This window comes from Chiloscyllium plagiosum, unplaced genomic scaffold (assembly GCF_037043375.1).
Source record: "Chiloscyllium plagiosum isolate Xiang-an unplaced genomic scaffold, Cpla_swu_hap1 HiC_scaffold_35, whole genome shotgun sequence".
NCBI classification, from domain to species: Eukaryota; Metazoa; Chordata; class Chondrichthyes; order Orectolobiformes; family Hemiscylliidae; genus Chiloscyllium; species Chiloscyllium plagiosum.
In genome coordinates, this window is record NW_028270173.1 from 37,896,058 (window position 1) to 37,908,846 (window position 12,789).

The 12,789-nt window shown below is 42.5% G+C and overlaps 1 protein-coding gene across 6 annotated transcripts in view; it reads right to left on the minus strand.

Annotated features, from left to right (window-relative positions):
- The window catches only part of LOC122541220 (collagen alpha-1(V) chain-like), a 386,777-nt gene that overhangs the window by 56,593 nt on the left and 317,395 nt on the right, over positions 1-12,789 (minus strand). For all 6 annotated transcript variants that reach the window (XM_087979516.1, XM_087979517.1, XM_087979518.1 and 3 more), the window contains 9 exons: positions 12,215-12,259; positions 11,922-11,975; positions 11,313-11,357; positions 9,981-10,034; positions 6,001-6,054; positions 5,670-5,723; positions 5,470-5,577; positions 3,140-3,229; positions 932-985 (listed from right to left, as the gene is read on the minus strand). In XM_087979516.1, the coding sequence (XP_087835642.1) occupies positions 932-985; positions 3,140-3,229; positions 5,470-5,577; positions 5,670-5,723; positions 6,001-6,054; positions 9,981-10,034; positions 11,313-11,357; positions 11,922-11,975; positions 12,215-12,259 (558 nt within the window). The remainder of the gene's footprint in view (positions 1-931; positions 986-3,139; positions 3,230-5,469; positions 5,578-5,669; positions 5,724-6,000; positions 6,055-9,980; positions 10,035-11,312; positions 11,358-11,921; positions 11,976-12,214; positions 12,260-12,789) is intronic.

Here is a 12,789-nt window from a genome sequence, read left to right on the forward strand (position 1 = left end):
GCTCGTTACACAGCCAAATACAGTCATCACAAGCGGGCACGTGAATGGCAATTGGGAGGGGCTCCTGGTCAGACAGGTCATAAAAAGAAAGTTGGAGTCTCTGTTATCCCCATCTTTAGCCTGGACTGACAACATGGAGATCTACAATATTATTGACCCAGCAATACTGGGTCTCTGAGTGAACTATAACACAGAAGCAGCAGGGGCTTTGTCAGATACAGATCCAACTAGAGCTAAAAATGGATCTGCCATAATAATCGAGCTGAATGACAGAATACGATGTGAGGGTTTAACAGACTCCCATTTCAATGGAGGATCAGGACACAGCTTCAGTCTGCTTCCCTTCAAATGTAGCTGATCCGTTGTCGACTTGACAGGGATTATTAATGGATAATTCTTGGACCAGTTTTTGTGTCTTCTTTCAGTCTCATCGTCAGTTACAGTTTACCTGTACCTTACAGGGGGATGTTGGCCAGGGAGACGATGAGCGAAGAGGTTGGATTCCTCCTTAGGAGCGCACAATAATCAACTTCTAATCTAAAGTCTGCTGACACCACCAAACCAAATCAGGATCAGGGCAGAATTTCTCGCACTCCTCAGGAAGGAATGATACAGCATAATCAGTGAAGGACAGTCTCATTGAAATTATATGAGTAAAATTGATTTCAATCAGGTCCACGTGCAAATGACATGGATGGAATTTGTTGAGGATGGCATCAGTGGTTGGAAATAAAACAATCCATTTACAGTCTAATTAGGAATAGTGGTGTCATAGTTAATACACTCACCCATTCCCTGAAGGGAGCAGAGATCAGGAATGACAAGCCCCTAAAGCTGCCTCGATTGGCAATGCAGGCTACTTTCTCCCCTTTCCCACTGAGGTACGGTTAGCAAACAACCCTTCCCCAGTGCAAAGTGATCAGGTACTTACCGCTGGTCCAGGTGGTCCTGGGGGACCCTGACTACCTTTCAATCCTGGTCCACCCTGTGAAAGAAAGAATTACAACTCATTATCGATCACAAGCCACGCACCAGGTTGACCCAGCATTTAGAGACACTATGCTCCATTTGCAGCGTAGGACATTGGGCAATCGGGGTATATAGCAATGTTAATTTCATCCACAAGCAATTAAGGAAGCAAGTGATATAAGTGGCAGGGAAATCCTAACACAATTATACATGATACTGGCAACCCATACCCGGATATCATGGTGAGTAATGTTTATTTACCTAAGGAAGGTCATGATCACCTGAAGTACAACTAATGTTCACTAGATTATTTGTGAACTGAGGGAACTGTCTTCTGGGAAAAGATTGAACAGATTAAACCCATATTCCCTGGGATTCAGAAGATGTAATGGTGATCTCATAGAAATCTACAAAATTCTAAAAGGGGCTTGACAGGTGAAGCCAGCTGGATAGAGGTTGTTTCCTCCTGGGTGGGGAATTGGAACATAAGAGGTCACAGTGTCAAGACAAAGGGGCCGGTCATTTAGGAGCACGATAAGGAGAAATACTTTTGCTCAGCGTTGTGAATTGTTGGAATTCACTGCCACCTTGGGCTACAGATGCTAAGCCATCGAGTATAAGCATGGTGGAGTTCAATAGACTTTGGAGTATTGAAGGAATTAAAGGAGAGGGGAGCACATGGAAATGGAGTTGGCTGAAAGGACCAAATTGCCTATTCTGGGTTCTTATGTTCTATGTGAAGCAGTCTACAACATTGTCATATATCACTATTGTCTCTTATAGGCTACTACAGGATACAGTCATATCTCTATTTTCCATTTGATGGGGCATTGTAAAATACAGTCAAACACCCTTGTGGCCCTGCTTAGGGTATTACAGATTATTATCAAATATTCCTATTACCCCTGTCCTTATTGGCAGTCTGTGGAGAATTATAGGATATTGCCATATGATGTCTGCAGCTTTATATGATGAGATGGCCCTAAGAGGTAGGGTGATTAGGGGAGAGAAACAGACAGAGAAGGAGTTGGGGGTGGAGGATTGTGAGAAAGACAGTGAGAAAGTGAAAGTGGAAGGCTAGCAGCAACAGAGGCAGACAGACAGAGACACAGACAGACAGAGACACAGACAGACAGAGACACAGACAGACAGAGGCAGGCAGGCAGGCAGAGGCAGAGAGGCAGGCAGAGGCAGAGAGGCAGGCAGGCAGAGAGGCAGGCAGGCAGACAGAGAGCCAGGCAGAGAGGCAGGCAGGCAGACAGAGAGAGAGAGACAGACAGAGAGAGACAAACAAAGAGACACACACAGACAGAGAGACACAGAAAGACAGAGGGAGACAGACACAGAGAGAGAGAGCGACAGAAAGAGAGACAGAGACAGACAGAGAGAGACACAGTGAGACAGACAGACAGAGAGAGAGAGAGAGAGAGAGACAGACAGATAGAGAGAGAGACAGACAGAGAGAGAGACAGATAGAGAGAGAGAGACAGAGAGAGACACTGCGAGAGACAGAGAGACAGAGACAAAGACAGAGGGAGACAGAGAGAGATACAGAGAGAAAGAGACAGAGAGAGAGATAGAGACAGACAGAGACACAGACAGAGACAGACAGACAGAGAGAGAGACAGAGAGACAGACAGAGACAGAGAGACAGAGCGACAGAAAGAGAGGCAGAGAGACAAAGACAGAGAAACAGAGAGAGAGAGACACACACACAGTGAGACAGAGACAGAATCACAGTGAGACAGAGAGAGACACAGAGAGAGGCACAGACACAGACAGAGAGACAGAGACAGAGAGAGACAGAGACACGACGAGAGACAGAGACAGACGGAGAGAGAGAGAGAGAGAGAGACAGTGGCACACAGACAGAGAGACACAGAGAAAGACACAGAGAGAGAGAAAAAGAGAGAGAAAGAGAAAGAGAAAGAGAAAAAGAGAAAGAGAGAAAGAGAAAGAGAAAAAGAGAGAGAGAGAGAGAGAGAGAGAGACATACAGAGATAGCCCAACTCACTTGATTTTTTCTCGTAACTTCAAATCCTGACACCCAGAATCACTGCAGACTCATACAGTTTAGTGTAAAAAAGCTGCTGCTTCCCACCCAGTCTAATACTGGGCTCCTAATTCATTTAGATTATCAGTGTTGTGCTTGAATTCTCAATTTACTCACCGGAGTTCCAGGCAATCCAGTCTCACCAGGGAAGCCTCTCAAGCCTGGCGGCCCATTCTTACCCAGGGGTCCAGGTGGCCCAGGGTCACCCTGTAGAAGAGACAACAGGGATAATGACTTAACTACAGTTCAACAGGAGGAGGGTCAGTTCAGATGGATTTCAAACCTACTCAGTCGGTCAGAATAAACGTTTTGATTTATTTTTCCAGAAACAGCTCTCTCACTTGAGGTATAAATATCTAGGTCAAAATGAAGGAGCCAAATTGCAATGCTTACTTGAGGGAAACAGAGAAATGCTGTTACCTACTAATAGGAGAAAAATAAATGTGATATCAAACACACACACACACACACACACACTCACAAACACCTGATAAGTCAAAAAAGTAGATAGTGTCAGATGTAGACAAAACAAATTACTCAGCCTGTATGAGGATTTAGGGTTTTAAACCTGAAACTAATTCTTTCACTGTTCAGTCTATCCCGCTGCCGCCTGTTTTGAGTTCTCGGTGAATGGTTGTTCTCGGTAAGTTGCTCGGCAGGAACTTGTTTTGAGAGTAGCGGTGGCTTACTGTTATCCTATTTTTCCCTTTTTGTTTGAAATGGTGAGGGTTCATTTCCCAGATCAACATGATACAGCAATACAAAATCTCAGACAACAATACATACAAAATGTGTACGCACTCTTTTCATCCTAACACAGACTCAAAATTTGCTTTGGGTTTGGATTTGGTCTCTGAATTATGCTACATTCCCAAGGCTTTACTGCCCAGTTCCATAATCCATCCACTTGATTCTGTCTGTTTTATTAATTCAATTACTAGGGGTTTGGTTGTTTGTAACCTCAGGTTTGCTTCCTGTAGGGTGCCTGGTACATTGCATTACGTACCTCGCTTTCAGTTAACTTTACATCAACCTGATGTTAATGGGTCATGGTTTGAGATGTAGTTCTGTTCTTCAGTTCTCCCAGCAGATAATTTATTTAATTCAGTGATCTGCCCTGGTGGTCTCCATCAGTGATGTCTGTGAATATGTCACCTTCCCTTTTCCCAAACAGTGTTTGTTTTCCCCAACCTCATCCACTTTCCCTCACAAACAGCTGCCATCAGATGTTTGTTCAGCTGCAGATGTACACCCTGAAGCTCTTCCACTAAGTGAGGCTTCACCTACACTTCCTCCGAGCTTTTTTCCTTTTATAGATATGGCCTAGCTCCAGCCCTTTTAAGTGCTCCGTCCTCACTGACCCCTCTGACTGGACGTCAGACCTGTTTAAATTGAGGGAACCAAACCTCTGCTCCACACTGTGGGGCTTCTGAACACCTCTCAGGTTCTGGCGTCTTTGCCACTTCCAACTTATTCCATTCTGTCATGATGATTAATTTCCCCCCTATATCCACAAACAGTTTCATTCAGCAATTACAATTCTATTGGTTTGGGGGAGGGGGGGATGAAAAAGCGAGAGAGAGAAAGAAAGAAAGAAAGAGAGACAGACAGACATGCACAGAGACAGAGAGAGAGAGAGAAAAAGACAGAGACAGAGAGAGACAGACAGACAGACAGAGACAGAGACATGGTGAGAGACTAAAAAAAGCAGAAAGCAAAACTTGCCAGCTATCACAAAAGAACTCAGAAAACTCCATCTAAAACACTCACCCACTCAGACTATATGTGTTTGGTCACACTTGCTACTGCCTCACATTGTGTCTAGGTTGAAGACAGACATTTACAAAAACTGTGCTGTTGAAGAGCTGAGAGTCAAGAGCAGTTATCATACAGTATCAGGCTCAGATTCTGCACAGTTACAGGCACAAACTTGTACAGTTGCAAGTCTGGATCCTGTACACTCCCAGGTCCAGATCCTGCACAGTATCAAGCCTGGGCCCTTCACAGTTACCTGTATTAGAAAAATGTTTAAAAAGTAACACTTGGAAATGAACGTACTGATTGTACTGGAGCAAGGTACTGAGGTTTCTAAAACTAGTCAGACCAGTGTGCATTTTTCCCAAGTTAAACTGTTTTTTTTCCCCTGCTTAAACAAATCTGGAGGTGGATTGGCCTTTGCACAGCACCAGACTCATTTTACACAGGCTGAGAGCAGAAAGGCTGAAGTAGATAAACAATCAGACATGCTGACATATGGAGTACAACACAAACACACAGACCCAGGTCACAAAAACAGGCAGAGAACTGTAGTTTCTCGAACAGAAGGCCCACCACCTCACACAGTCACATAGGAGAACAGACAGATCGGCAAAACTGGTAAAAATCTCAACACATCAACACCAAGAGAGGAGAAGTTTGTTGATAGTCAAAACTACTCATTCCCTCACCTTGGTGCCTTCTTTCCCAGACTGACCAGATAAACCTTGCTCCCCAGGTGGCCCAGGAGGTCCTGGATGTCCCCTCTCACCCATCGGTCCTGTTTCACCACTAGCGCCCTGCAGTCAAACAGCAGCGTCAACATCACCATCCAAAAAGAGGAAATGCTAAAACCATGAGAAGCAGCGGTATCTAAAACAATTATCCTCACCGGAGGTCCAACTACACCTGGTGGTCCTGGAGGGCCAGTCTTGCCTTGGAATCCCTGTCAACAGGAATTGTTATATTAGTAAGGGTGAACCATTGGAGGCACAAGGAAGGGAGAAAAATGAGGCTGGGCAAAAGGCTGGCAAAAAAATAAACACAATCCTCCCAATCTATTAGTCACCTTTCAAAGCCCACCCCTGATGCATTATCCCTCCCAATGAAACCCATTCACAGGCACAGTAGCCCTCCCAGTGCTCTGAGATATCTTGTGTCATGGAAGACCATGCACAAGAGCATTTTTTTTCATCCCATCGAATTCAGAAAGATGTACTCACCACTTCTCCTCTCTGTCCAGGGTGTCCTGGAAGCCCGTCCTTTCCTGGTGGTCCCTAGCCACAGAAAACCACAGTGTTAGCCTCAACCTTCTCATTTCTGCAGCTCTTTAATGGCTGTGAACATCGGCTGCTGTTAATTTCACTTGAAAGGGCATGGGGTTTTGGGAAGTTGGAGGGGAGGAGTCAGTTTAGGGTTGAATCTGTGGCATCTGATATCTGCAGGTTTCAAGGCTGATATGCAATGCAGCTGTTCAGTTTTTCAACGTTTGTCTGGACACTAGCCCTGTGCATTACAGGTATCACACTGCAAATTAAACCCCAGTGTGACAAATATTATACAGAGAATTTTACCACAGTGTATTATTGCAGTTATCTTTACATTCTTGATAATGCATCTGCAATTACATTATCCTTTGCAATGATGTGAATTTATGACGTTGAAGTAATAAACACCACCAATATAATCTCACATTGAGCTTTAACTTTTTCAACAAAAGCCAAGGGATTATGGACATGTTCCTTTGTGATTGTTATGATATACGAACTTCAAACCATTCAAGAGCCAGTAACAATCTCCAGAGTCTCCTTTACCACTGTACATTACTTCTTCAGATACCGCTTTAATTTCTTAGAGAATACCCTACGGACTTCTCCATTCCTGATTCACTATTTTGCAATATTATTGTAACCACCTCCAAGTCACTAGCATCATTTGCCCTTTCACAAGGTCACTAGCTCACTCATTAGGATTGCATTCAGCTTTTTAATCACTGCTTGGAACTTTATTGACCATATTATTTTTGCCTGTGCCTGCAATAATCTGTTTGTTGACTAGGTTCAATCGAATAATTTTCTAGCATATACTGAATCTTCTTTTCTACCTGAGGTTGTTTCTTGGGGCTTAAAAGATGTAGATATTGTTCTAATCAGTTCTGATTCTTCATCATCCACATCATGTCTGACTAACATAGTACCTTTGGATGTTAGCAAGTTTTGAGAAGATTTGTAGCTCAGGTTGAGGTGAAGAGTGTGGTAAGGCGTAGGTCCACTAGCTTGATGATACTGTCCTTGTTGAAGAAGTAAGTGGTGTTTGGTGTATGTGTCTTTGGGTCTTCTAAGAGTGTAGTCAGTGTTTTACAGATTTCCCAAATAACATAGTTAGAGCTTCCCATAGTCCTTTTTCTAGGTACAAGAATACAATGTCAGTATCGTGTATAAATTAACTGAATTATAGAAGATTTTCTTTGTGAACTACCTACTTTTCCTTCTATCTCACTTTTATTGTACGCACAGATCTTTTTCTTCAGTATCATAGTCCATAGAAACATCTTCATTAACAACATGCAGATTTAAATTATATCCCTTTTATGTCCAATGTATAAAGTTCATATGTTCTACCTGTCAACCTAATCCTTAAGAGCAATGTTCAATTTTCCTTTGGCCATTTAATTGATTTGGCTTCCTGTTCTAATATAGTAAAGATTGACTCTATATCTTTTTCCTCAAATTTTGGTACAATCTCTCATTCTTCTAAATTCCAGTGAGTAGAGTCCCAAGCTGTCTGACCTTTGCTCATAACACAATCCATCATACCAAGGATCATCCCAGTGAATCTTCTCTGAAATGCCTCCAATTAAACAATATCTTTCTTCAGATAAGGAGACCAAAACTGCTTACAGTACTCCAGATGTAGGCTCACTTGTACAGTTCTCGGCTTGTTTTAGAAGTTTTCATTCTTTTGCAAAGTCTTTACGTGTTGTGCCTTTTTCAATTAAAAATAGAGATTTTGGTTGCTGAAGGCATTTGGAAGGTCTGTGTTATAACCTTCTCCTGAGTTCAGTGACAAACTGTCATTTATACCCCATTCAAATCCTGTTGCTGGTCAATTACTTCCAAAATCACCAGGACAGGAAAGTCCCACAAAAGGATCAAAATCCAACTTCTTCAAGAGACCTTTCATCTTTATATAATCAATAAATGAACACACAGTGCCACTTTTCAAGTTATTAAAAAAAATTCCAACAGTTCATTCTCTGCAAAAATGCAAGCCAAATTTTTAATTTTCAAAATTTATATATTCAAATGAACTACCTGGAGTCCTGACACTATTTATTTCATTCTTTCTGCCAAAGCAAACCACATTTTTCCTGACATTATACACCATCTGCCAGACTTTTGCCCACTCTTGCAACGTATCTGCATACATCTGAAACCTCCTTCACAACCTACTATCCTACCTGCCTTTATGACATCTGCTAATGTACATAACATTCCTTTACTCTAAGTCATTGGTATCAACCAGAAAAAGCTGAGGCTCCAAGACAGATCCTAGCATGTCGTGCCAATCAGACAAAGACCCATTTACGCATACTCTGTTTTCTGCAGGCAATCTTCCATCATGTTAGCATGTTAATCACAATGCTAAGAGCTCGTACTTTGTGCAATAGTCTTTTACACAACACCTCATCAAATGCCTTCTAGAAATCCAAACATACGTATGTATGGGCTCCCCGTTACCCACAGATCATGCTATCCCTTCAAAGAACTTCAATAAATTGGTTAAACATTTCCCCTACACAAAACTATTTTGACTTGTTCCAATTACTCGGTTCCCAGCTCTAATCTCGTTAATACTCAATTCTAATACCATACCTACAGCAGGCCTATAGTTTCCTTATTTCTACCACTCTCCCTTTGTGAATAGAGGAGTTACAGTTGCTACTTACTAGTCTGATGGAACCTTTCCAGAACAGAGGAACAAGAGTAAGTCAGACATTCAGCCCCTCTAGCCTGTACATTATTCAACGAGATCATGGCTTATCTATAGCCTAACTCCACATACCTGCCTTTGGTCCAGATCCCTTAAAACCTTTGCTTCACAATATCTTATCATTTCAAATGTAACACCTGATCTAGCATCAACTGCTGTTTATGGAAGAAGCTTACCAATTTTGGAAAATTAACAGGGATGATTCTACTAAGTCATTTCCTATCTGTTATGACCCTAGAGTGTTGCCCATTAAAAATGGGGACTTGTCAGCACACATATCCATCATTATCAGTTACATCAGTGATTGGAATTTCAACAAGTTCCATTCTCCCTTGCACCTCCTGATCGAAGCTTTTATCTGAATGTTTTTTGTATCCTCTATAACATAGACATAAGTAAAATATTTGCTCATTTCATTCGCCATTTCTTATTATCTAACTCTCATTCTCAGTCACTAAAGCTCGACATTCTATTTGGTCTTTTCCTCTAATTTCCTCTTATTATTCATTCATGGGATGAGGGTGTCACTGTCTGGACCAGCACTTATTGCCCAGAGGGCAGTCAGGAGTCAACCAGGCTGTTGTGGGTCTGGAGTCAAATTTAGACCACAACAGGTAAGGATGCCAATTTCCCTCCCTAAAGGACATCAGTGAACCAGATGGGTTTTTCCAACAAACAATGGATTCATGGTCATCATTAGACTCTTAATTCTAAATTTCTTTTATTGAATTCAAATTCCACCTGGGATTCGAACCCAGGTTGCAAGAACACTATCTGGGTCTCTGAATTAACAGTCCAGCGATTACCTGTAGAAACTCTTGTAATTAGCTTTCACATTCATTTCTACTTCCTCTCATAATATAGCTTCTTTCTCCTGGTTAATCTTTTAGTCATCATTTGTCATACTTTATATTCTGCCCAGTTATTTGACCTGGCTCACACTTTTGTTTACTTCTATGCTTTTTCTCCTTAAGTTTAAGACTTCCCATAACTTCGTTAGTTAAGCTCAAGTGTTGTGTCCCTCCTTTATAGTTTTCTTTCGCATGTGGCGACACTTATTGTAAGCACTGTAAAGTATCCCCATATATGTCTGTCATTGCTTCTCTGTTGAGTTTTCCCTGAGACAAACACCCCATTTCACATTAACGAGCAGGAGTGTCTGTGTGCATGTGCATGTGTGTAATGAAAGAAACCATTCAAATTCACTTACAGGTGGTCCCTTTGGTCCTGCAAAGCCAGTTGATCCTTGAGGCCCTGGAAGACCCTGGAAGAGTTATAAAGAGAAGTATATTATTTAATAAAAACAATATACAGTCTCAAGTTGATCAAAGCAAACCCATTTGCTCACCTGTGCACGGCAATGTTCAACAGCAGGGGCACAATCTCGGTACATAGAACAATACAGCGCAGAACAGACGCTTCGGCTCTCAATGTTGCGCCGACCTGTGAACTGTACTCAGCTCATCCCCCTACACCATCCCTCCACAACTATCTAAAAGTCAGTTCAAGAGCCAAAACTAAGCTTCACGTGTTATACACTTCAGTTCTAAACCCCGACTCAAACACTATGGACCAGATCAGCACTGGTGTCACAGCATTCAAACAAGGGTCACTCAATCTCATAGAGAACATTAACGGAGAGTGCATTTATGGGCTCAGATGTCAAGGACAATTGACTCGTAAATGGCTGAACCAGGTCAACGCAGCAGTGAGTAGGGTTTGAATTGAGAGCAGACTGACATGTCCCTCCTTCCCACATCCCGGCGTCCGACCACATGGACCGCACTGAGTCCTTTTCAACTGCTGCCATTTTGGACAGGCAGTTTGCAGTCAGGGCAATGGTTGGTCAGAGGTCAGCCTTGACATGTCTTTGGCCAGCTCCACTGATGACATGAGGCTGACCATTTCTGAACAGATCTGATGTGGGACTGCTCATCCCCATTAACTGTGACCATCATCCCAATGTGCCAGGCTTTACTGACAAAGTGGGGTGGGTGTGATGAGCAGCACAAATTGAGAGTGTGCCCATGCCACGTGTAGGAGATTGGATTGGCAGCAGGTTGGTGTAGTGATGGGAGTTACATTGCCCTCCTCCACAGTTAAAGGAATCCGTGCGCTTTCTGAAGACCATAAAAGTCCTCAACAAAAAAGAAAGTCCTGTTAACACAGTGGGCCAGTTTCCAAGGCAACCACGCCCTCTAGAATTAGAATTCCCTTAGAAAATGCCAGTCTACGCAACATCCTTCGACACAATTGTTCACTGTGATGAGGAGACTGAAAATGTAGCACTTGATCATTAGAAGTAAGAAGTCATGCACAATTCTATCAACTCTCACACTTATAGATTTATCTCTCAAGGAAAATCTTAAATATCTCTAGGGAAGGGCAATGAACAGGACTCACGACTAAGATGCAAACGAGTTTGTAGAATAGGATGAAATAAGCATCCAAGAGTTCAAAATGAAATTGACTTATTAGTAAAAACAGATCTTTGCCTATCCTGAAAGCATCATTTGTTCTGCGGTACACTGGATACACTCACCCGTTCTCCAGGAGGACCCGGAGGCCCATCAGTTCCCGAGCTTCCCTGTTAAAAACGGCAAAAGAACAAAGTAAATTGCAACATTCATGACACAGAATGAACTGGCCTTCCAAGACACGGTTCGCTCAAACCGTTCAGCATTCTCACATGCACGCTGGTACAGCTACCTGTCACACACTTTCCTCCCATTGTAAAACTCTCAAGTATAACAATATGTTACACATATTCAAATCAAACTCTTAATTGTGACACACTGTCAGTTATATATTTAGTACAAGCCTCACATAACATGCTCAGTCTTACGTCTCTCAGTTAAGAACTGTCTGTTATATATACACTCTCAGCATAAAACTGTCATACATCACACTGTCACACAGATACCTTTAATGTAAAATTTTAAATCTCACTCCATTACACACTGCACCCTCAGGAGTAAACATTCGCAGTGTAAAACTCTCACTTAACACTCTCTCTCTCTTTGTTACATACATGTCTTCGGTTTACTGTTCTGCTAGTCGATCATATCCAGGATAATGAAACCTGCCTCTAATGATTCTCTAACATCCACCTCACATTGAGTATGATCTCCACCATTGTCCAAGCACTCACCTTTGCCCCTGGTTTTCCAGTTGCTCCTCTTGGTCCTCGTTGACCACGTGGACCCTTGGAGAGAAAGCCAAAATTAGTCATCAGTCAGAGACTGTCTAAATCCTAGCCACTTGTAGTCCGATGTGGGAGTGGAGTTAAAGGATCTGCGCCTGCTCTAAATCACCTTCCCAATGTCCTTTTGCTTTTCCACTCTAAGACCCAACAATATGACACTCTATTCAGACTCTGTTTCGATAATTACTGGGAAAGATTCCCATTCAAACTCTTACTGATTGGTAAAGATAATGACATACCGTAGGTCCACGCTGTCCTCGTTGACCCAACTTGCCTTGCAAGCCCTGGGAGTGTAGGAGGAAGAACAAGTTTGAGATATGGAGGCAAAAGATGCAGAAATAAAAAGAAGAGAAACAAGTGCAAGACAGAGAGGGAGGAAAAAGATAGGAGGCAAAACAGGAGGACAGCAAGAAGGACACAAATTGAGGGCAAAAATATTAGGAAAGAGACAAGAGAGTATGACAAGGATGAGATGGAAAAGAGAGGATAAAGAGTTCAATGGCAGAGATAGATTACAGGGCGAAAGAAACATACAACATGTGAGGGAGTCAGACAGAGAAGAAAAAGAATGTGACGGGAGAAAGATGCCAAGAAAGGACAGAAGAGTCAGGAATAGAAAGGAAAGGACAGGGAAAAAGATGAAGGGAGAAACAGAGGAGGTACAGCAAAAGAAACAGAGAGAGTGAAAAAGCAAGACAGAGTGTGGTGAAAGCATGAGATGGCGAAACAGAGATAGGAGACCAAGTGAGACGGGAGAGGCAGAGTGAAGGGAGTGGTCGAAGGAAAGGTCAAGAAGGATGGGGGGGGGAGACAA